We start from the raw sequence: 25,549 nt of genomic DNA on the forward strand, positions 1-25,549 counted from the left end.
GATACTTTATACTTCAAGACAGCTTTTTATCTTATTTATTTCCCAGGCTTTACTTCTTAAAATAGTTTTAAAGAAAATTATTATATATATTAAAAAAAACCCCAACCAGTAGTGGTCACAACTTTCTTAGAATCTTTTCACACAGAAAACTCAATCCGAGTCCCAGAGTGTTTTGTGATTGAAAAATACATCACTAACACACGGTGTAACATCTACTATGCAGACCAGTGGAATGAATTAAAACCTGTTTTTCCTTAGTTGTGTAAGCTACTTAAACATACAGACTACAGCTACTGAGCAGACCATGTGCGTTGTAGTAAAAGTGGACAAAACCAACAGGCAAAAATCCCGAGGAAATAATGTACTGCTTAACCAAAAAGTAGTGGCTGACTGTCTGCACTGACGGTTTTGTCGGCAGCACTGGGCAAATGCCCAGCTGAGTGTTCTGGACGGGTTAATACCTTCACACTTTTTCCTTCTTCACAGCTGCCACATGCAGTGCTCTGAAACCTGATATTTTTCATCAAAAACTGATTCTTATTTTCCATTTTAGTATACTAATCAATTTTACCATGCAGAGCTTGGAGCCTATTAACTGTCACTTGCTCCTAATTAATACTGAAGGCAGACAAAAAGGGAGAATAAAATAATTGACATTATTTAATATAGAATGCCTCTCCCAATTTTGTTTCCTTTGTCGAAAACTCTTTTGGTCCCTGTTCAAGATTTAAGCATTGACCTGTTTTATGTTTTGTTTCACAAAGTTGATTGAATGGCAGTTTATTATTCAAGACAATAAATTAAACTTCTCAAAGCCAAAGAGTTCCAGCAGTTCTGGCACAGGCTGTTTTCTGCCAGAAGGAACATGCTCAGGTCTGATTCATACCAACTGTTGTCCTTTAACGTAAGAAAAATAAATAAAACCTCCTATATATCTTTCAGGATTGACATTAAAATTTCTTTAGCATAGAAATTGGGATGCATTAAAAAGTAAGCAACATTTGTTGCAAAATAGATAATGAAAGCTTCTAGGCTAAAATACACTGCGTATTACTTCCATGTAACAGTATAAATATTATGACCTAGTATTAAAGGCTGATTTCAAAGAGATCATGAAAAGACAGCAATCTTCTTTGATGTTTTGTTTAAATTAAATATAACTGAAGAGGGATACAGAAGCATTGCTCTTGCTACAGTGAAATCAGGGAAGACTTTGCAGCACACTTCAGTAACAGCTGAATTAGATCTGGGCTTCATAAGATTCATGAATAATTTATGTATACCAGTAATGTGTGTGGGTATATAAACAATAGGAATTTATAACATTTATGTGCTTTTAAAATATACATAAAAGGAAAACTGAAAAACAGGCCTAAGTATATAGTTACGTAATATATATCTTAGGAAATCCGCAGAGGTTCTGGTTTCTGAATCAGAAATCTGATTAAAAAATAAGTGAAGCTTTGTTTTTTGTTTTTTTTTAAACTTATTACTTTAAATTGCCTACTTTTAAATGTTAGCGGTAAATTATATTGGCCACTTCAGATAGGAGCTATTCCAGTGTATCTCCTCGTGTACTCTCGTGCTATGGTGGCTAGTAACACATAGCATTTAAACAGCTTTTAGAGGAGGTGGTGATTCTAAATTAATTATGAAATGAGTGTGATGCTCCTGGGTGACTTTTAGTCACAAGCTGTTGCTTTTCGGCTGACCTAGGGTACAAACAGAAGAGCTCAGGTTTGCTCACAGTTTTTGTAGCCTGTGCCATTGCCATTGTGAATGCTAGCGTTCTCCTAGAGACTTAATTTCCTAATTAAGCTTTTCAAATATATCATTAGGACTAATATTTAAAAATAAAAGGATAAAAAGGTGAGTTTAATATTTTTGTTTTTTTCCATAAATGGCAATCCTTTCTTTGAGCACAAATGAAGCTACTTAGAAATAAAAATCCTTCTTAGTACTTTACCCTTTCCACGGTTACATGTCATTTTCCTGTCTACAAAGTGAAGATATTACCTTTGTAAAAGGGCTTTTATATTGTCTTATATTACTGTGAAATAGAAATAGTTTATTCAAATGAGGAATTATCTGCCTACCATATTATGCTTCTTACATTTAACATGCAAATGAAAATGGCTGTGCCTCCAGGCAGTGTGAGATATTGATACACTCAAACTTATTATTTCTGTAGTGTTTAACAATACCATGCAGAAAAGACATTAGCAGAAGGTGCAGTGAGATATTACTGTAATATCTTTTCTAGTAAGTACTATAGGCTGAGGATTGTTCTTCAGTTGGGTGTCTATGTGCTCATGTAAAAAGCTTCTGAAGGGTTTCTGAATTTTTTTTTTTAAAGGCTGCATTTTCTTTTTTTTTTTCTATAAGTAAGCTTTCCAGATCATTTCTCCCCAGATTTCTTTTATTTTCGAGGGGAGGCTGGGAGCAGCGCCGCAAGCACCGAGCCATGCGGCAGAGCAGCAGACGCGGTCCCCGAAGCAGGCTGCATTTGCTGGAGCCGCTTGCCCCGTTCCCACTGGCGCGAGCCAACGCTAATCCCTGTCCCGGCCTCTTTGCTCACCCTGTGGATTTGCATTACTGTCCATAACACCTTCTCCTGCTTTTCCCCTCCCAAAAGGCCTCCTGCACCCCTAGGCCTTCAGGCAAGGCCCTGGGGCTGTGCTGTTCGCTGCCTGGGGCAGGAGCAGGAGGGGCTTGGGGCACGGCCGCACAGCACCCCGGCACCATCATCTGCGTGGGGTCCACGGCTGTTGGGGTGATGAGGTTATTGGGGAACCTCAACGCCCCTTCTTACAGGAGCCCTGCTGGGATGCTGGTTGGCAGGGATAATCTGGCCTGCGGACTGTGCATGGTGAAGGGTATTTGAAGCTTAGATGGTAAGAGCTGTTGCAGGAAGAGTTCTGGGGAGGCAGGTGCAGGCAGAATGGCACTGCCAGACATTCACAGCATGCCCTGAAAGCTCCATAAAACTGTGACACGATTTCTCTGCAAATTTAGATCTTTGCAACATGTTACAGAGGGCACTGATCTGGTGCTATAGCGATTTCTGACAGTTTTTAGCATACATTTAAATTACAATTTTTAAAATACATTTCTTTAACTTCAGTAAATAAAGAATTCCTTTTCCTTGAGAAGCAGTTGCATAGATGGTTGCAGTATAGCTAAAGGAGTTTGTATGGCTGCCTATTGAAATTTAAAAAGTAGACCGGTGTTTCTGTGTGCACACTGATCTTCAGATACATCCTTGACATGCTGTGGCACATCATCAAAACGAAACAACATTTAAATGTCACGAAACAAAATGATAACTTTCCTAACTTCTGAAAATCGTTACCTATGACCTTGGTTTTAGGTGGTACATTTGCTAGAATACGTCCCTTACTTGAAAGGAGTTGAACTTTGAGTAATTAAATATTTATGGAGAGATGTGTTACATGATGGAAAGCAGAAATAAGCCCAGTATACAATCTGGACTTCCACGTAATATAAGAAACATATTTCCAGGGTAAAATGTATGCTGAATAACAGGGGGAGGAAGTGTGATGGCCAGTGCAGACTTCAGTGGTACCTGCTTTTGTTGTTCTTACGCTGTAAGTGTGTACTGTTGTCTATTGCACTGGATTCAGCATTTGAAAGCAGCTAAATCAAATAGAAGCAAATGTTGCTGTAAAGAAACCAGAACATACAGTTGATTTTAAACAACAATCCAAAGCAACTCTCCCAGAACTATAGAGCAAGAGTTGTTAATAAGAAATCAGTCTTACCAGAGATGATCCACCCTTTTATTCTTGCAACTGCAAATAGGACAGTTGCTTTTTTTAGCAGAAGTGACTGTCAGGGAGGAAAGAGCGTGGTCTCTTCAGCACGCAAAGTGGAGCTGCAAGGTGCATAAGATGTCCTTGAATTACTGGTGTTTGGAGAGAAAATGGAAAGGTGCATCACAGTTCCCTTCTTGGGAACAGTCTTTGGTCTATTTGACACTTTCATTGATGACTTGGGTGAACAAAGCATCCATTAAATCTGCAGCTAGTGCCAAGAGGAGAGGATTTACAAGTGCTCTGGAGGCAGCACGGGAATCCAGAGTAATCCTGACAAACCAGATCTGACGTAACCTGGATACAATATTGATGAGCACAGTATGAAATGCTGATACGATAAATCCATTGAACAGTCAAAAGGAGAAGAGACTGAGCTAGCCTTTCTGCGTGGGAATTCAGACCAGCTGAGCTCTGGAGATCCCTCCCAGCCAACGTCTCTGGGCAATAGCTCTTCAGGAAAGGAGCTGGGTGTAATAGGGGACCACTGGACTGTGCTGTTATGAAGAAAAGCAATCATACTGGGTATTATGAACAAATGCAACACACAAAATGTGCGGAGAAAGGAGCTGGGATGGTTGTAGAGAAGATTTGATAGCAGCTGCAGGAAGGTAAGAGAAGCCCTTCTCAGTGTGCATGGGAAGACTGGTTTATGCTGTCAGCAGAGAGCCACCGTAGGCTTTAAGAGGAGCTTTATAAGACTAAGCAATTAATTGTCCCTGAAGGTCATGACATCTTCACCAAAGAAGGTTCCTAAGAGCAGATTAAATAAATATGTCAAGAGTAGTTGAGTTCAGCTTAATCCCACCTCAGTAGCTGGTCTAACCATCCTCCTAAAATCACTTCCAATTTTATTTCTGTGATCACAACCATTATCCAAGATACAGCCACTGCATTTGCCCCTTTATCTTGTCACTTTCCCAATGGAAATTGCTTAACTTCTTTGCATATAAACAAAGGTAGGGAACATTCAAATGAGCAAAAAAGGACTCTTGGTAGGAGGCAGGCACTTAACCCCTATCAGTTTTGTAAACCTGAAGTTTAGCAACTCTGTGATAACACTTTACATTTAATCTTCCAGCTAACTGTTAGTTTGATGATTGCCCAGATAATAGAGTTTACTATTGCAAACATATGCAAAACTCACTTGGCAAAGCACATGTATACATTGGCTGATGTTTTATTTTACTCCCTCCGTAGTATAATGGAGAGCTTTAGAAATCGTTATTTGGGATAAGAAGGGTTTTACTTGCAGCTTATAAGTGTATTAAAGTAGCTTAAGGTTTTTAGTGCTCCCCGTCATTAGCTGAACTCACTGTGAAACATGATCACTTTTTTTTATCATTTCTAACCAGAACTCAGCAAAAAAAAGCTTGGCGGCAGATAATTTGAGAGTTTAAATTATAAAGGTAGATGATTTTTCTCTTTTCAGCAGACTTTCCAAGCTTTTCCGACTGAGAAAGTTATTTTACTAAAACCTAAAGAAAATACTTCTTGCGGAGCTGAAAAGAAAATAAACAGTCGTTTAGTACCAGCCAGATGCAGTCTAGAGTATAGAAGAAAGTTCCTGTGTCCATTTTTTAACCAGTGTTCCAGTCTTTATTGACATGCGCTGGGTTTATTCAACAAGCAAAAATGAGTGTAAACCCTGTATTCTTAATGGGATCAGCAAAACAGCATAACATAAAATATCGTTATAATAATTATTCTATTAATTAATATATGTTGTTGAGGTTGCTGAACTTTTGTCTTTATCAGTGTTTGAAATACAGCTTTGCAGTCCCCTTGAATTCAAGAGGTCGAATTCTGTTGGCGCATATAAGCATGTAATCTCGCCAACGTACTGTCAAATGGTGCATTTTTATTTGAAGACTAGGTTTACCCCTAATATCTTATCAGCTTCATCTACATGACAATTGATTTGTTTATTTTTAAGGTTTTTTTTATTTGTTCTTTTAGTACAGTGGCAATTATTTTGGATGAGTTTAGAGAAGGCAGCCCCATGTGTTTTAAATAAATGATACATTACAGGGAAGGGATGTTCACACTTCTACATAACAGACTATAATTGATTTTGTGCTTGGATAATTAAGAAGTGGTTCTCTTTTATGTATTCAAGAGCCCTGAATTAAAAATTTAAAGTTTGCTAACTGTTAGAAAAACTGATTCAGAAACATGGATGAAAAAACAGCATGCTATTGCAAATACAGTCTCAAATCTAATACTGTGCTAATGCAGAGTAGTCATACATCTAGGATACTTGGGTATCTTAATATCTTGGCCATTTTAATTCTGAAATCAACAGAGTGTAATACAGACAGCTTGGAAAAAGCACATTTTGGAACAAAATATATTAAAAATTTATCTTTCAAAGATTCTGACAGGTAGATGTAGCTATATGTAAAGGCAAATATGTCATAGGGAAGAGAATGCAAAAATCCTAGAAGATGTGCAAAAGTTATGGAAAATGCAAGAAAACAAATTCTGCATTGCTATGAATTAGTCTTTTTTTTTAAAAAAAGTATTCAAATTCACACCCTATGCAGCATTTCAGATATTTGTGAATATAAATGTGTCTTAAATAGTTGCAGTTAAGATGATAACTATAACTTTATTAGTTCAGATTCTTTTATTTATTTCTTAATTTTGAAAGGTGCCAGGCAGCACTTTAAAATCCATAATTTTGTCATTTGAAAATTAAGCTCCAGGTTATCAGTCTGTTCTAACAGACGTGTTTTGTGTTCAGCCTTTTCATCACTCTTGCAGACAGGATTACTCATCTAGATACTTTACCTCCGACACTGTGTGTTGCTCGCTGTTCTTGGATACTAAAAGCAGAATAAGGATTACAGGGGTAGCAGATGGACTGAATTGATTTATAGCAATACAGCTCTGCCAGTGTTTGCAATCTCATTGTGAGTATTGCAACAGTTGATGCATATCTTCAACTCCTGTCTTTCAGAGCTGTGCAAAAACTTTCCTGGTTTATGGCTTTCTCATGGAAACTGAACGGCAGCGCTCCTGCTTGTCCTTATTTTGGTAAAGAAAGACCATTTTTGGCTTTCCTAGTTGTGCAAGGACTGCTGGTGTAGCCCAGCTGTACAACTAATGTTAAATAAATAAATAAATGAAGAGGACAACTTCTGTTTACTTTTTACATCGCTGACCTTATAATCGGGAATGTTTTGCGCAGGATAGAGCTAACTTTGGCTGACGCAGGCTAATTCCCTGGGCGCTCAATGGAGAATGAGAGCTTCATTCAGCTGCTTTGAATCATCTTGTGGCAGAGACCCCCCACGAGCAGACGGGGGCTGCGTTTTGGTAACCTGAGGATGAGCTGGGGTGGGAGGTGTGTGTGTGTGTGTATGGGTGGTGAACAGCCCCCACAAAATGCCTTAGCCGAGCCCTGTCTTCACTTCGTGTTTGCAGTTTCCAGTCATTTAGTAAATCTGTAGCAGGATTATTTACAAAATGATGTTAACAAATACATAAATACTACGTTTGTAGAACAGAAAGAGGGAAAGAAATTTTCAAAGCTGTGCACACTGGTCCTGTGTGTCTCTTACATCCTGTATTTCATAACAGAACAGAAATCCTCAAATTTGGGTGTTGCTCTAAAACATGCTTTATACACAGCTCTCCTCCCAACCTCCCATCTGTGTTATCTGCTTTTCCCACTGACCCATGAACATGCCCTTCCTTCTTTGCCTTGATTAGATGATAAAATATTGTGTTTCTGCTGTGGGAGGATAAAGTGTGCAACCCGAAACACCCTGAAATCTGGAAATTCATAACAGACAGCTGGATTTTGAAGCTGTGGCCATTCCCAAACCAATCAGTGCATGGGAGCAACCCTCCTCACTAACTCTGTCCCTCTGTGAGTGGCTTGGAGGCTGCAGCTTCTCCTTGCAACATTTGTTTTCCTGCAGGTAAGGCTCCCTGTAGCCCTCCAGCCCTCCCTGTTGCTGGCTTGCAATCCAGGGATGGAGCCGGCAGGCGCAGGGAGCAGAGTGCTGCCCTGCTCCACAGCAGGGCCTGAAAGCTGTTGGCCTGAGGTGGCCAGAGGCAGCCCACTGTGCAGCAGTACAGGGACTCCTGCCCTTGCCTTCCCCGTGCCCAGCTGCAGAGCCCAGAAATGACTGGGGAACTGGGGAGCAGCACAAGCCCTGGGCATGCCCAGCTGTGGGGGGCTTTGGCAGGGCACTACTTATGTGTTGGGGGGGTTTCTTAGAGACAGTGCTCCAAAGTTGGTCAAAATCTGATGAGGCTGAGGGAGCTTTAGGGCTTGTGACAATGTCAAGTGAGATGGTTTCACTGGAGTGAGGGAGCCCGTGCCCATGTCCAGCAGGTAGCCGCCAGAGTTGGGAAGCAGCTGCAGCTGTTGGGATATGCACGCTGTTGCGTAGGCTTGCAGCACGGTGGAATTAGATTGCTGGGAACAGGAGTCATCTGTGGCTCCTGAGCCTGAAAACATCATAAGCTGGCTGCTGGCTTTTCTTTTTGTTTTAAGAGCACCAGGCAGTTCTTATTTGCATGTTCTATAAAACTTTTAAAAATAGTTTTACAGCTTACCTAGCATACAAAAGGTATAACCAGCTACAGAATGAAACAATTGTCAGGACTGTGGCAGGTCCCACACAGCACATCATAAGCCAGGACACTCCAGATGCTGGTGGCACAATACAGCCCAGGCATAGGGTCGTGCCATGTCCCCTGGCAGTGACGACAGTGTGCATGCCAGTGCGGGATCCTCTGCTCGCTGAGCTCCTCGCACCCGGTGGGACTCCTTGGTAGCTTTTATGGGTCCTCAGGGTCTCACAGGCTGAGGTTTCTGAGAGCCTCTGTGTTGTTTTGACTGTACTTGCGCCCTGACTCTCATCCGTAATCAGATTTACAGCAAACTGTGGTATAAGTGCAAGTCAGAGAGTAAGTGATGGAAACCACACGGGAAAACAAAAGGCACCTCAGCTCTGAAGCGCACTGGTGTCTGCTTGTGCTGGCAGGGAGTCGTGTCATTACATAATGATGCACTTATCCAAACGGCGTTTTGTATTTTGGGAGACAGATGTGCCTTGCAGTTGCTAGTGGAAGTTAAACGTTAAATATGAAACCCATTCATTTTCTCTTAGTCATACTTTGGATTTAAGCAGATGTTTTCCTAATTTGTGGTTTTCAAATGTAGCATGCTGACAAGACATTTATCATTAACTACAACTTCATCCATGCAGTTTAGCAAATTGGCCAATTATTAACAGTGAGGGTTGTGTGGTGGTTGATGCATAGCTCCTGCTGCTTTGAAAGGCCTAAATTGAAACTCAATACATTTTTACAATATAAATTAATTGAGCCTTGGACCACATCCCTCTTATTCCAGTGCTCTCTCCTCTCGTTTTCAGAATGAACAGCCATTTGTAACGCACTGAGTAGTTGTGCCATCCATGAGCAGAAGCTTCTGGTGGTGGAAAAAGTGATGGCTAACATTTTTCTGGTAGGGGCATGAAAATGGCTGATGGTATCCAAGTGTAGGCAGCGTGACATACAGAGGGAGCGTGGCTGTGGGACGGTATACATACATGTGGCCCAGGCTGGCTCTGCCAGAGATGATGCAGGAGGCGTCCTGGAAGGGTGCAGGGGGGCAGTAAAAGCAGGGTGGGTGCAGCTGCCCAGAAGCTAGTGCTGCCTAATATTTTCCATTTTAACATATCTCTTGCTTTTAACTTTGCTAGACTTTACTCATTTTGATTTATTTTCTTCTGTTTTAATGTTCAGGGTTTGATGGGGTGGGGAGAGGAAGGGTTGGTGGTGGTGGTGTGAACTGGTGAGATGTCCCAAAGGTGCTTCCCAAAGCCAGGAACTACCATATGCCTGCAAATATGATCTCCTGTTTTCCCAGCTCTGGTATTCAAGCAGGCAATTTAGTCGTCATTTATTCATCCCATGTACGAGACTTGAAGAAGAACACTCAATGCACCTCTAATTTCTAGAAAGTATAAAGACCTTGATTTTTACCATCTGCTGCTGCAGAAATTTTGCCTTACATTCCAGCTGAACTGGGAAAATTCTTCAGGATGGTTTGTTCGTAGTTGCTCCAGCTTCTGGCAAATCACTCGCTTCTTTTCCTCCTCTGTATTTGCATTTGCACAACAGGGAAACTATATACTTTGTTACAGAACAGGCTGTCATGCCACAATTAAAATAAATACATGTAGTGTTTTTCATCTTGCTTTATGCAGCCAGATGTGCTAGGTATGAAGTACGTACAAGGTTGGCTTTACAGTCCCATTTGATGTCCTTTCCTTCATATCCCTCTGCTCTGTGAGAAAAGGGAGTGATGGTAGCATCACAAGATCAGTCAGGAGCAGCAATGTCCCAGCAGGGAGGCAGGAGGTTGTGTAAATAGAAAAGAGGGGAAAAAAAAGTAGATTAGGGGCTTGTGTTGCCACTGTTCCTGGTCTGCATTAGAGGTGTGTGTCCTAGGCGTACTTAAAATGAGCTGAAGGCCTGATCCAGAGGGACGCAATGGGGGTTTTAGAGAACTTTTTGTTTGAAAGGGATGTGGCAGCAGGTGTTGAAGGGAACACAACAGGTTATGGCTACATTGTCAGTTGCCTCCTTGTTTTCCCTGGGTTTAGATAAGCTGAGTCTCCAGAAGCAGCCGTGTATCCCATGCTGGGCTTTAGCGGGAAGTGAGAGATGGTAGACGTTGGGCAAATTCAGCTAACCCAGATCCTGATCCTTTGCAGCGCTGCCAAGCTCCTGGAGAAGACTCCATTCTCCGTCGGCGCCCCAAGCCCCCTGCTCCCCTCGCCAGCGAGCCTGCAGCTGGCGCAGCTCCAGGCGCAGCTCACGCTGCACAGGCTGAAGTTGGCTCAGAGCGCCGTCACCAACAACCCGGCCGCTGCCACTGTCCTCAACCAGGTGCTCTCCAAAGTGGCCATGTCCCAGCCGCTCTTCAACCAGCTGAGGCACCCCACCGTGATGAACGCCCCGCAGGGCCACGCCGCAGGGCCGCCGCAGGGGCCCGGCATCACCGGCGCGAGGTTCCCCTCCGGCAGCATTGCCTTTCCCAGCCAGAGCCCGGCCTTAGCCGCGCCTGGGGGCGGCCTGGGGCCTGCCCAGGCCCCCAACGCCATCGTCATGAGTCCCTTTGGAGGTGTCATGGCTCCGACCTCTGGCCAGCAACCCGTGGTGGTAGGTCTCAACAAGGCGGGTGCCTCCACCTCTGCCGCTGCGGCTGCTGCAGGGGGTTTTTATGAGTACGGCAAACAAAACGCCGCCACTGCTGCCCCTCAGGCATACACCTCGGAGGGGGACCAGCCCAGCCAGCATAGCTTCCTCGCTGGCGGGGCCCATGCAGCCTCCTCGGTGGCAGCGGGGCCACGCTACGAGGGTCACTTTGGGGCTCCCAGCCAACTGCAGCACGAGGCGGCGGCAGCCTTTCCCAAGGAGGCCTATGGGGCAGTGGCGGCAGCACAGCACGGGGCAGCACGGGCCTTCCCCAGCGACCCGCACACAGGCTCCCATCCGAAAGGAGATCCCGGCCCCGTCTTGCATGGCAGCAGTACAAGCAACCAGTGGGAAAATATCCCTAATTTCCCCAGCCAAAACAAGCCTGACCTTGTGTCCAGCGACAGCCTGTGGCCGTCAACAAGTCAGCAGCAGTATGAAATAAGAAACGAGCTCTACAACCCCGAAGAGCCAACACCTGACACAAAGTTCAGCGCGGCCGCACCCCCCACCTTCGGCCGCCTCAACCACAGCAAGCAGAGCTTTGGCAGCCCTCGCATGAGGCAGAAGGAGGAGCGGAGCGGCGGCACGCCCGACCTGCCCGCCCGCTCCCTGCCGCCGCACCAGCTGGGTGACCTCCTCCGCGGCGTGGCCCCCCTCCACTTCCCCCACGTCTGTGCCCTGTGCGACAAGAAGATCTTCGATCTGAAGGTGAGTGGGTTTAAGGCACCCCCAGGGCATGGTTTGGACCCTTGAACAGGCTGCCTGGTGATTGATCTGGCCACTGGCTCCTACCACCCCATTGCCATAGAGGTGCCCCAAGAGAAGCAGAAACAAAGGGCCATAGTTTCGCTTATGGTGTCGTACATCTGTTTCACGGCAATTACTGGGGTTTCAAGATCTAGTTTTGTTCCACATCTTGCTGTGAAAGACAGTGAGATTACAGCACTGGCATGAGAAACAAGAGGTCTGGGCTGGGATTGCAGCTCATCTCGTGGGCCCAAAGCAAGGAGAGGAGGAGCTTGAAGCTGATCCCCTGCTTCTCAAGTATCCGCATGTCTGCAGTTTCATCTGCCTCTCCCTTTCTCTTTGCATTTCTCATCCCAAAGGCTTTTCCCTAACAGCCTTGTGGAAGCAGCTTGCTTAAACAAAACAATGCATTTTGATAAAATTATTTTAATAATTCCTCTGTTGGGATCTCTTTCTCCTTCTAGTATGTCTAAGGAAATTTAGGTCTCCAGGTCCCCCATGCTTTTGGCCTGGCAGCAAGAAGCTGCTCAGCATGTGTGGTGCAGACCATGCTCCCACTTCTCTGTTCATACTGCCAAGAGAGCTCCAAATTAAACCTCACCCTTGAGAAGCAGCTTCCCAGTTGCCCAGAGAACCTGTGTGCTAGGTCACGTTATGTAGGTCAGGTCTGAAGAAGGCCACTTACATGGCTCTCTGAGCCCCACAGCCATTTGTAGGCTCTGGCTGGGGTTGTTCTTGCCTCCTGATGAACCCTGTTCAACAAGCCTTCATGACCTTTCCATTGCCTCACAGGACCAGCATCTACCTGCAAAGGCATGTGTTTTCACACTGGTGGTGGCCTGACAAAAATGTTACAACAGCATGTATATAGGAAGGAAGATGACCAGCAAATGAAATAGTACCTGATACTTACACACCCTGGGGCTTTGGGATGTTCGAATATATTTGCTCTTTCATGTTTCCCTTTTAGTCTTTGAGCAGCTGCTTGCAAAAGGGTTTGCTGTGGTTACTGCAGCTACAGGGGTAGTGTGAAGTAGCCCCCATCTAGGGCATGCATTAAACATTTAAAAAGGTCAGGGAACATGTCATTACGGTGAGTTTCGGTTGATCTGTTTGTTGGTGTTTAATACACTGCCTTATTTGGATCATAGAAGTGTAAATAGCCAAATGTACTTGGACAAATATTGCTAATCTATTGAAATGAGTAAGTGCTGTCCTGGCAGCCCTGTGTGCTGAGCACCTTCTGTATGGACACTGCAGGAGTTGAGGGTGCTCAGCGCCTTGCAGGATGAGCTGTTCAGCTAGACTGAAGTAACCGAATTGATAAAAATATACTGGATTTAAAAACTAATACAGGGAAGCTCTCCTTTTGTAAAGTAACTGATAATTTAATCTACAAATAACGCGTCAGTAAATGCACTAGATGAAAGTGCGCTTGGCTCCAGCATCGCATAGTTTGATCTTCAGCATCTCGGTATTGTTTTTAGAATAAGGTAAACTGAATGGAGAAGCAATCTCTTGTAAAACTGTCTTGGGATTTTTCCTGTGCTCATCATGTCTTTGTTTCAACATAGGACTGGGATCAGCACATTAAGGGAAGTCTTCACATCCAAAAATGTATGGCTTTTTCAGATAAGTAAGTATTTTAGAGTCACTCTTCCAACTGAATTTCTAACAGAGCATCCCTTACTTCAGTGGCTTTACACTGAAAATTTACTAATAATTATGCTTTAATATTTATAGCGCATTTTGCATGCTCCTAAAGTTCTTTTCTTTCTTTTCCAGCACTGGCATCCGGTGTGTGTTAAGCTCAACAGATGGAACATTGCATTTATCACCAAATAATGCAGCAGTTTTCAATCCATCTAGTATCGAAGGTGAATGGTTGAATGTGCAATAGTTAAAACCACTTTTTTTTAATTGAAAGGGAAGTCAGTCTCTGGGGAAAAATAGATATTTTAAATGAAATGTGATACAAGTTTCCAAGGAAAACTTTTTAGAGGTTGTACACAGGAAGGCTAAAAGCCAATACTGTGCCTTTCAAAGTATGAATTTATTTTCCTTTCAAACAATGACTTGTTTTCACAGTACAATGAAACAGCATATAATTTGGTGTAGAGACTATGAAATTAATCATTATGTAAATGGGGCATTGCTTACTGAACACACTAATGCAATTAATATGAGTCAAGATTTTCATGAAATGTGTGTAATCCGTTATTTAGATTATCCACCAAATGTCGGCGCATCTTTTATCACTACGTCAGCAAGGTCCTTTGGCCAGCCAGGTCCTACATTTTCTTCTCCTCCATCGGGGGTGAGTACCTAAGGAAATTGATCTCCGTGTTGAGATTCTTGTAGAAGCCACTTGTACTTACTGGAATTAAAACCATAAAGGCTTCCTTTTAGACAATAACCTGAATATTCAGTGTGCTATTTCAACTTCCCTGCAGCTTTTTTGTGCTTTTGATTTTGGCCAAATCACAACTTGATTACAGGTTTTTTTTCCCAGTGCTAAAAGTTGTTTGCTTGTTAGAGGTTTGGGGAGGTGGGTAAATGATTTTGAGTGTATCCCATTAACTTTTTTTACCCCCTTTTCTGAATCTTTTCAACCCAGGGAGGTCAGCTTCAGCTTGGAATGATTTGGATTAGTTTTTATTTACTCTGAGTATTGATCCCAGAAGCAGCCTTCCATCTCTCCACTTATTCATTTGTAGCTATTGCTGTCTGCCTCTCCCATGCTGGGCTCCTTTTCTCAGGTAGCAACAGTGGCAAAGATAACGGCTGCAGCTTCGCTAACCGTTACTCAGCTGGATCAATTCATTCTACTGGGCTTTTTCTTAGTTTATTTTAGTGTATTATTTATATCATCTGCTGCCTCTGGTAGCCTTTCAGCAAGTTTGCTTTGATGTACAGCCTTCCATGGTTTAGATTAGCTTCCCCCTGCATTCAACACAGGTCCCCAGTTATATTGTTTGAATAGAATTTGAATTCCTAGCCCAATAACGAAAAAATGCCAGAAAAGAAGGATAATATTAAAAGTGGTTCTTACTTAAAAAAAGAAAAAAGAAGGCAAATAAAAGCAGATCATAAACATAATGGAAATACAAAGTTGTTAGGGTTAAAATGAAGCTTAATATATATCAGAAAGCTACAATTAAAGCTGGAGACCTCAAGGACTCATGTTAGGGCATTCATGGAATAGCAGCAGTAATCCAGGGGTTCAAGTTTTCACCTTGTTAGCTTTTGTGTCTATATCCTGATGTGGTCTCAGACACTCTGGAAAACCAGGTTGAGTTGTGTCCCTGTGCCATTCCAGCTCGCCTCAGGCATTGCTTACAGAAACATCACCCAGATTTGTTTAATCCAACCAATTTTCTACTGTGTGGCTTTGCTGTGCAAGAGGTTATTTGAAGGGGTTTTAGTTTCTGCCTGTCATAGGCACTGTGCGTGCAGGAGAGCAAGGAGCAGAGCTGCTCATGACAGCTGCCTCCAAGGTCAGAGGTGGAGTAGCAGCGGGTGCAGTGGAATGTTCCTTTTCATCATGTCTGTCAACCTTGCAACAAATGAAATTACTGCTAATACCAGTATCATTTCTCCTTAGAATCTGTCACTATTTATCATTTAAGCTGCCTGCAGAAGCCCTCCTTCTGAATGACCTGCACTACTATGAGAGATAAAAGAAACAATAACTTTGATTTTCCTGGACACTGTAAATCCTCTTTTTCTTCAGAACCTCATTGGGTGGACAGGGAACTATATTAGAGGTGTTAAGCTTGAGTTTGCCAGCTGTCATTCACTCCGCAACGGTAGTATTCACTTTCAGCTAAGCTGCTGCCATTTAACTGAGCAGTGAGAGATTATACTTGACCCTGCATGTAATCATAAACAAAGTGTTTGGATTTCTGGAAGAGCTTGCTCTGTGCTATCTGTCTGCAAATAACTCTATCCCTCTTCAAAAGGCAAATACTGTGCTACAGGTCTTCACTCGGGCGTGGAGAGCCATTAGCACTGGAGGGATGGGACTGTCAGTTTCTTATTATCTTTAGAAAAGATTCATGCGAGTCTCAAGAAAGGGATAAAGAATTTGAAAAGCAAGAAACAAAAAAATTGAAAAAAAAGGCTGTAATAAAAAATAACCAAATTGTGTTGATGAAATAATATGGCAAACAGTATGAGGTACACTTCACTGCTGTGCATCAAATTATTTTTGTAGTAGTTGTTCAGCTGCATTGGTAAACCCCTGTAGGCATCAGTTGCAATGAAAGTTATCTTACAGTCTTATTGAAAATTACCTTTGACACTTGACACACAAGAGCTCCTCTAACTTCCTGGCTGTGGATATGGAAGGTGTATATTCCTTTTTTGGCTGTGATTTACAGCTTTATTTAATGAATGAATCCAATTTAACTTCAATCAACTGACAAGATTATTGCTTGGTACAGCCCATTGACTTCTGGTATGAGTATGTGACCACTTCTTAATCATGAATTACAGCAGATTTATGGCGTAGCATTTTAATTTAAGCCATTGCCAATTGTGGGGAGGTGGTAACATCTTACAGTCGTTTGATTTAATGTACTGCTGAGTGCGTGTCCGAACACAGGCTCTGGAGCCTACGTAGGGAACAGCTAAGTCTTTCTAGTCCCATAGACTCTTAACATACCATCTCTTAACGGATTTAACAAAACAAACAGAAGGTGCCACGTGACCTGGGGTGTTCCTACACTGGAACTGCTTTTGCTCTCAGGAAAGTTTCCTTTTCCTCTGCTAGCTGTAGTTGTATTCTTCTGTATGCTACAGGCTGCCTTGCCAGTTGCACGCAGACATCACTTCCTTTTCTGTTCAAGTGGAATTGAGTTGCTTCATCTTTTTCAGGATCAGGTCTTTGTTACTTTTCTGCTAGAGAAGATACCTGAATTTTGGCACTTCTTTGACTTACCTTAAGCACCTGGACAGGCTCTGTAAGATGCAAGCTAAATAGCAGACCACTGTGCAATACAGGGTCTTGCTGGAGCAAAAATACACAAATGGTTAAGTGGTGAAGCCTGGAGGGAAGGTAATGGGATGAAGGTGTAAATAAGATAACATTAGCTCTGTAACTTGTGAACTTGCTGACAAGCCAAACATTTGTGATGGCTCTGGTGAACTTGATACCGCAAGATTACGTGATTTGCATCTTCCCTTGAATGGCACAATTTTAACTGATGGTAGAGTTACTTCTTCAGTAAAATCCTAACAGCAGAGGTCATAAGCAGGGAAGTAATCTGGGAAAATTTAATCCTACGTGAGCAATGTTTTCTGTGTCATTAGCTGAGGTAAATTATGTTCCTCTCTGAGTATACCCTGATGCCTCTTTGCACAAGGAGTGTAGAGTCTGCTTTCCATGTCAGGGAGACGGGCTGCTCTTTGGGAACTGCCCCAGCACTCCAAAATAGACTTCCACCCTTGGGAAGTGATTACTGCACCGACGCAATGTGCCTGTGCCAGCCCAATTTGGGAGCTCCGCCTCTTTGTGCGTCCAGTCCTCACTATGCCCCAGGGGAGAAGCCCCTCCTACTGTGTGTTGTTGCAATGAGAGGGGAAAGTAGTAGGTTTTCCAACCTGAGGTACATACAGCTGTGTGTCCTCTCAGAAGTTAAATGGGGTCACTTCTCCCCCCGGCCCAGTCTGTTCCACCAGGGTGAGGATTTAAATTCAGCCCCAGCTATCCTGAACACTTCTGTAGTCACCTAAACTGATTTCTAATGTCCAAAAATTCAGCAGGGACTGCAGTGAGCATCTGTTTCATTTTCCAGGCACCACCAGCACCACATAAATGGGTGTTTCTGGAATACTTGAAAATACTAATTTTTTGTGCTTTGCTTGCAAACTGCCTGCTAAGCGCCTTTTATCAGCAGTAGTGCATGGTGTCTTCATGTGCGGGGAAGGCACAGAGCCCCCGGTGGGACTGACAGATGCAGATGGGCTGGGGAAGGCTGTCCCACTTGGCAGAGGAGCCGTAGGGGTTGTGCTGGTGGACTAGATGGGTGCTGGCACCGCAGGGAGCTCGTCAGGAGGGGCTGAGACCTCCCCATGGCAGGGAAACCCTTCATCTCCAAACACTGAGGGGCCTCCAGACTCTCTCTGGTGCTGAGTATCACGCAGTAGCTTGTGCCTGTGGCAGCCCAGCCCACTGCTGTGACATACCAGGCAGCTGAGGCCCTGGAGTTCATAAGGTTTGAGGGGGCAAGTTAGCTTTTGCAGCAATATAGTTAATCCTGTTTCAACGAGAGCATCTCTAGAGAAATCCTCTCTGGGCTTTGTAATGTCCAGGGATGGAGACTCCATTGCAAACTGCAGGGCTCCCTTACCATTTGTATTTCTAAACCAGGGTGTTAAAATGCAAAGTTTTAAAGAGGAATATTTGTCCTTAATAACAGATACACAGAACAGAACATTTCATTTTTCGCAGAAATGTAAGTTCTTATCTAGAGGTTGGAACATCTAAGATAAAAACATAATTTTGAGTTGTTCTTTTCCCCAGTTTCCCCAGAGGAAATCTACACTGGGTCGAGTTGTTCACATCTGCAACCTCCCCGAGGGAAGCTGCACAGAGAATGATGTCATTAACCTGGGCCTCCCATTTGGGAAGGTCACCAACTATATCCTCATGAAATCCACTAATCAGGTACTGTGCATTTGGGGTCACTGGTATTGACATCTATTGGCATAAAGACATATTGACACGAAGACGGAGTCTTTGGGGAAGATCTCTTTTTCTTGTAATAGAAACTTAAATATGAAGTCTGCTCTTAAAGTAAAAAAAAAAAAAAAGGTGTTCACAGAATGAGATGATGGCATAGACATGACCACTGCCTCATAGCTCTTGTTAAAAAAACCCAGAAATCTCAGTGAAGAAGTGTTGTAAAACTACTTTTAAAAATAATAACAATTTTTTTAAAAAGTTACTAACTTGGCCTTCTTCTCTCAGCCATTTGTTAGGGTTCCTTTCAAACTTCTCTTGTTCTGTTTGGGAGGTTTTTATTGCTTTCTTACCCATACTCGTAGAGCTGAACTGGGCATTGAAGAAGGACTTGCACTCTAGTCTGGTTTGACTGGCCATGGCTGCACTGGGTGATCTGGCACACGGGTGCTAAAGGAAGGCTGTGCCCTTACAGGGGGCACTGAAACCCCACTCATTCCCTTTTAATCTGCACTGGATTGCAGTAGAGCTTTTCCTTCAAGGTAGTTTAAGTCTACCTTAAGTAGCTTAAATCTGCCAGTGGTGGCAGGCTGGGAAGAGTAGAAGATCTTCTCTCACATGCCTGCAGCAGACAGTACAGATGCATGTAGAATCCACGCCAGTGGGCAATGTTTGAGACTGTAATGTTTCAAAATGCAGTCCTTACACAGCTGTGAGTATATTCCTTGACCAGTTAAACTGCAGTTACATCAAATGCAATTTTTGTATAAATAAAAGTGTAGTTAATATTGTTCAGGTTTTTTAAATTCTCTTGGCTTTGTTCTGGCTGCTCATGCTCTGATGTTCTGCTTTTATGTGGATCCCTTGCAATTCTGCAAGACACAGCTGACAATCTTGGGAGCAGTGCATGCTGCAGCATTGCAGTTCTGCATCTTGTCAGCAGCTGACCATGGTTTAGAAGCACCAGTGAGAAAGCAAGCAAAAGGTGATGTTTTCATATATCCAGAAAGATTAGATTCCAGTCATTTAGTTTTTAACTAAACTGGTTTCTAAAGTTGCCTATCAGCTTTAATGGCTGGGTTGAAACCATTATTTGCAGTTAAAAGGAGACTGAGAAACGGACCGAGTGTTACTATTTCAGCTCCAGGGCTGGAAGCTACCCAGTTCTGTACTATCAAGACATTTCGCATGAGAAGAATCCAAAAGAAAATCATTGTGCTGCCTTTTCTCTCTTATGCTTTGTATTTTTAATTATGTAGTGGATTTTAAAGCTCTCCCCATTTGTGCTAGGCCTTTCTGGAAATGGCTTACAGTGAAGCAGCACAAGCCATGGTGCAGTACTACAAAGAAAAACCTGCTATGATAAATGATGACAAGTTACTTATTAGGATGTCTAAAAGATACAAGGAGTTGCAGCTGAAGGTAAGAGAGTTAGTTATTCCTGATCAGATTTCCTGAGTTTTCATGGCATGTCCTGGAGAATACATCTAAAAGTCTTTGCTGGTTACTGATTTCTAATTAATGCTTTAATATTATGGAAAAAGAAATTAAGAAAGATAAATTAATGAATGTATGTTAACGATCTTTTATACTTAGCTGCTTGCTCTTGTTCTAAATTTTAACTCTTGGAAGAGATCCCATTTTTTCTGGTCCTCTCATACCATTATTTCAAAAATCCCTTCTGAGCTTCCTTCTGAGCAGGCTCCTCACATTGCTTGGTCTAACAATGGTCTAAAACACAGCCATGTGTAAGATACAACATGTCAGCAAAAATAAGACGGTCCTGTCTTTTTAGTCAGACATTAAGCCTGAAGCAATGCTCTTCACTGCTTGCATGCTTGAGCCATAGTACAGTCTCTATACCATGCAGTGATGGCAGGGCTAAACACCACATTGATTTCTTTTTCTTTCTTTCTTGTGAACGACCTACATTTAAAAGTAAGATTTATTTTTTTTTTTTAACATAGACTCAGAACAGAGCAATAGTCTTTGGACTTAGAGTGTGTGACATTTCTGATGTGGTCACCTGAGTGATGTCCAAAAATCAGTGCTCTTGTGAGCACATTTGTGGAAGCTTATTTACTGCCATGTGTAATGCTAAGAGAGTTTTTTGTTTTCACGGAGACTTGGACTGGAACTGGCAATGCAGAACTGAAAAGCTTCATTTTGTATTACCTAACACAGCACAGAATTATTTTATAAAATAACTGTAATGTTCCAAGTTAAGAGGTTAAGGGCCTTTTGTGCACCTTGAGGAAGAAGAGGCAACTCAGATGGTTTGGTTTGACCTTTGGAAAAGTCTCTTTCTCTCCTGTACGTGTATCATAGTTTAAGGAGACTTAAAGGAGTTGCCAAAAGTTCATAAACCAGGGCGGTCTTTCTTAGTGTGGTACAGTGAGGGGTTCAGATGTAAGGTGGTGGAGACTGTGCATCTTAACATAGAGGCAGAACAGGAATTAGCTAGGAGAGTGTGGGAGTTTGCCTAGGTTTCAGGAAGATTTTCAGCCTTTCCAATGGCAGTTTTTCAGGTCATGGAATTATTTTTCTCTGCACAAGCAAAAGCCCTTTCTCTTTGTTAAAAACAAACAAACAAATGAGTGCAACATGGAAGGGGGAATATGCATGAGCTATTTACCACTACAAACTGCTCTGAGTTCCTGCATGATTATGTTGCTCAGCTCTGCGCGCTCTAAGTGTTTGATGAATTGTGTGCACTCCAGCCTGGAGTAGCACATCTTTTGTAAATGATCTTGAATCTCGAGTAATCAACACTTCCAGTATGCATCTTTCTTGCATATAGCTTTTCTGAAGCTCTTGTGTCTAAACATAGTCTTTTAGAGCTATACTCCAGAATGAGCTAAACTCTGAGATGAAAAGAAGGCAGTTCATTCCTAGAGGATCCGAGATAGGCTACTATACATATTTAATTCAGATATTAGAAAAATTGTCTGGTTTGTTTCTTCTTATATCCAATTCCTAGAAAATACTCTGTAGTGAATGTGTAACAGGGAAGGACAAACTCGTTTTCAAAGCCCGTTACAGCAGCCAAGTATGAGGACACAGTGCTGCAATGTAATGGAGCAAATTTTCCATTTGTATCATTTTACTGCTTTGATCATGTTATTGAGATACCAGCTGCAGAAAAGACTGTAACCACAGCACTGAAACCAAATATTTCTCAGTGGTGGTATAACTGAAAGATGCATGGATGCTGTTTCTTGAAGGACAAATCACCTATATTAGCCTGGAGAGTAGTGCAGCATGCTAAACAGTGTCTTGGTCTTATTTAGAAACCAGGTAAGAACGTGGCTGCTATCATCCAGGACATCCACTCGCAGAGGGAGAGGGACCTGCTGCGTGAAGTGGACAGGTAAAGTTTCTCCACAGTTTGGAATTGGGACCTGAATAAATCTGTAAACCTGCAGGTAGAAAAAGCATTATCTGTGTCCTTCCCTCTCATACCTCATATCTTTCTTAATTTGGATTTCACTTGAAATGACTGTAAAAATATAAGTGGGTGCAATAGTAGGTGCAGGGCCTATATAATGAGATCAGATTGAAACTGTGCATGTTATGAAAATAAATGAACTCTTTCCTACTGATGATGATGACTCAGAAAATATGCCAGGCATGTGAAGAACACACAAACGAAGCTGTTACACTCTCCTCCCCCTTGAGTGAAAAGTGTAAAGGCTGGGAGCGCTGCAAGACCTAGAGGGAAGGAGTCAGTTCACATTACGATGTATTTTGGTATATTTCTGATCTGCCTGGCTTCTGGACCTTCCAGCAAAAATGGAGAGGAATCACAGTGATAAAACATCTCTTTTAAAGAGGTGACCTTTTGTCACTTTTGTCTCAGAGATGCCCTAGATGAATGAGTATTAAGGGTACAGACATTAGGGTCATTGTAAAGGTATTAACATATTATATCCTTTTAACACTAAACCCCTATAAGAGGCTTTTAAGAATGAATGAATATATTCTTGACAGATCTGTGGGGATTTAGTTAAGCTCTCTGGATATGACACTGCCTTTTCTCCTGTTGACTGTGTTTGCAGCTGTGCAGTGCGTGTCTGTGAAGGGCCTGGGATCTCAGGTTTGCAGGCACCAGGGCAGTCCCCATGTGTTTCCAGTGTGCAAGAACTTGGTAGACCACAGTGAGTCAGCCAGTTACAGCTGCCTTTTCCCTCTGCAGCAGGTACGGCACGGAGAGGCCCCGCTCGCGCAGCCCCATAAGCCGCTCCCTGTCGCCCCGATCCCACACACCCAGCTTTACTTCCTGCAGTTCACCCCACAGCCCGATGGGGACCGGCAGGACCGACTGGGGAAATGGGAGAGAGTCATGGGATCAGTCCCCGTATTCTCGACGGGAAGAGGAAAGAGACAGCAGGGAATGGCGAGAGAATGGGGATGAGAAGAGGGACAGGACTGACACGTGGGTACACGAGAGGAAACATTATTCCCGACAGCTGGACAAGTTTGATTTGGAGGAACGGATTGAAGGAGGCAGAGGGCACAGAGAAAAATATTTAAGGAGTGGTTCCCCTGGCTCGCTTCACCCTTTATCTGGCTACAAGAGCAGGGAAGATGACTATTACCGAAAAACCTCTAAGTCAAAATCTGACAAGTTTCAGAGGCAGCCGCAGGATTTACCTGGGAGATCTAAGAGAAAGGAAGAAGCAAAGTTAAGGGAACGTAGGCATTCTTACAGTGAGGATGCTGCCAGGGAGGAGGCAGCTGAACAGAAGCACAGCAAAGCATCTGAGGGCTCCAGGCAGAAACAAAGTGATAAGAATAAGGTGAAGAAAGCTGAAAAAGACCAAGAGGAAGATGCTGCTGCTGAAAGCAGTGATGTGAAGGAAACCAAACCTCCTGAGAATGAGGTAAATAGAGATCTTGAACTGTATGTAAGAAGAAGGTAAATGCTGAAGTAATATATTTTCTGAAATATTTTAGATCAGTTGTTGTGTGTGTGGTGCTGGTGATATGCAATGTTTTGCCATGATCAGGGAATATAGTCCTAGAAGAGATCTTGGGAGGTCGTTTTGTCTACATCTTTGCCCAGATGATGCAGATCTATTACACCATTGCAGTGTTGGGTACATGGACATTGTCCTTCTGTGTCAAGCACAGACGCTCTGGGTAACCGGGGGGGGGAAGGGGACAGAAAAACCAAGTGACAATCTGCTGTTTGCATGCAGGTTGTGTGTGCAGGGGCAGTTGCCCTACTGCTCTCTCTTCTAATCTGCACAGAATACCCCATAGCTGCTCTCTCAGCATCCATCACCTCCTTCCACTACCTGTGATGTGGATTGACTTGCTTGGGAATTAAGTGGTATTTTACAGGGATGCACAATATTTGTAGGACAGTATAGGGAACTGGTTGTTATACTTCTAAAATGGGGAATGAACTTCTAATGAGGAACATTTTTTTTGGTCAATTCAGCAGAGCAATTGGTTTCTATTAATCATATGTCCCTGCCCTCAGCTGTGGCCGGGATAATTCACACCACTCCCTTCAATGTGCTGGCAGGAATCTCTTCTCATGGCAGAACCACTGAATCAGCTCACCTGTAAAATTTGAGATCTCTGGAGAAATACTCCCAGTCGGTAAAGTGACAGCATTTGTGGGTTTGATTCTCCACTGGGAAAAAGTGGAGAGGGAACAGATCAAGATGCCTCATTCGCTCAGTCCCAGTACAGCCCACGCTCACATCCCCACCCTATGGGGATCTTGTTACTGGCTCTTGGCCACCCTGCCTCCCCCAGTCCCCCCTGGTGATACACTGCCGCCAGCCACCCCCGGGGATGCTGGCACAGGAGGCTGCAGAGCTGCTTTGCTGACCAGGGGTCCAGCTCTAGCTTGTGACTTTGTGCTGCCAGAGCCATCTTTGGTTGTTTTTAGCTGACCCTGTGTTTGTTCCTCTTATGCGGGGGCAAGGCTGGTGGAAATCTGTAGATCTTTTAACTCAGCTAGTCCCTGTAACAGGCAGCAGCACTACCTCATGCCATAGATGTGTGTGTCTGTGCCACCTTTTGTCATCTTTCTCCTTTGGTTGGTATTTCACTGTGATGGATGGTTCCTTGGGAGGAGATGTCAGAGAGAAATGTCACACAGCATCCTAAATCACCAGTGTTGCACACTCCTCTGCATGTTTTTCAAGTTATTTTAAAGTGGCTTTGTTAAAGGCATACCTCTCCAGGGACTACTGCTAATACTTTATTTTAAAAGGAATAAGTTTGAATGCCTTGAACTCACACTTTTGCATCACCCCTCTTTTACCATAGTGCCAGGTAGTACTGTGGTTTTGTTCTTCCAGAGTACGAACGGTGCAAGCAGTTGCATTCTCAACTGCTCCTACATCAATAAACAAAACAGTTGAGGTCTTTTGCAGAGTTTTAACACTGCTGCTCTCCTTACCATGTCTGAGCCAACATAGCAGATGTGGGTAGAGAACAGAGGAGTAGAGGCTGGAAATTCTAATGAATTAACATTCTCTCCCACCTGTATTCTAGCCAATTCTATGATTTAAATCGCATCTCTCTAATTTTGTGTACATTTTTCTTAATTCTTATTTGTGCAACTTTGCTAATGGAATCCAATTGTTGGGTCTTTTCTCACAGCCTAGTTGACTTGCGTAAACTTTAGAAATAAAGAATGTGACCTTGTGAGTGACTTTGCTTTCCTAAACCCAGAATAGAAACATACTAGAGCACCACTGTGTGTATGTTGTATTTATTTTAGCTTGGAAAAGAGGAGCAAGTTCCAGAGAAGAGCTCACCTTCAGATAATAAACAAGGAAAAGAATCGGGAGAGGTTCTGGAAAACACAAGAAAAGAGAAGGTTGGTGACACATTGTTGGTGGAGCTTTCACAACGAAATGAGTGAAAAGCCAGGTTTGGTAGCACATTCTCCCAACTGAAATATTAAACCCCCACAGAAGGGCATGTAAAGGGATTGTAAAATGGGGTTGTCTAAATTAACTTGCCTTATCTTGACCTCTGCTTTAAAGGATAGCTTTTCCTGAAGTCTCCAGAACTCTTTTTTTAGTTG

The 25,549-nt window shown here is 43.1% G+C and overlaps 1 protein-coding gene across 13 annotated transcripts in view; it reads left to right on the plus strand.

The window, feature by feature from the left end:
* RBM20 (RNA binding motif protein 20) overlaps positions 1-25,549 on the plus strand; it is a 108,184-nt gene that overhangs the window by 67,736 nt on the left and 14,899 nt on the right. For 11 of the 13 annotated variants that reach the window (XR_012624024.1, XR_012624023.1, XR_012624026.1 and 8 more), the window contains exons 2-10: positions 10,577-11,771; positions 13,385-13,446; positions 13,596-13,687; positions 14,036-14,127; positions 18,337-18,480; positions 19,786-19,917; positions 21,786-21,865; positions 22,691-23,378; positions 25,241-25,339. Coding sequence is in view for 7 of the 13 variants with exons in the window: in XM_074831246.1 (XP_074687347.1) it covers positions 10,577-11,771; positions 13,385-13,446; positions 13,596-13,687; positions 14,036-14,127; positions 18,337-18,480; positions 19,786-19,917; positions 21,786-21,865; positions 22,691-23,378; positions 25,241-25,339 (2,584 nt within the window). In the remaining 6 variants the exon portion in view is untranslated. Of the gene's footprint in view, positions 1-4,346; positions 4,445-10,576; positions 11,772-13,384; positions 13,447-13,595; positions 13,688-14,035; positions 14,128-18,336; positions 18,481-19,785; positions 19,918-21,785; positions 21,866-22,690; positions 23,379-25,240; positions 25,340-25,549 lie in introns of those variants that run through there. The other 2 variants (XM_074831250.1, XM_074831249.1) reach the window with 2 other exon arrangements.

This window comes from Strix aluco, chromosome 7 (genome assembly GCF_031877795.1).
Source record: "Strix aluco isolate bStrAlu1 chromosome 7, bStrAlu1.hap1, whole genome shotgun sequence".
NCBI lineage: Eukaryota > Metazoa > Chordata > Aves > Strigiformes > Strigidae > Strix > Strix aluco.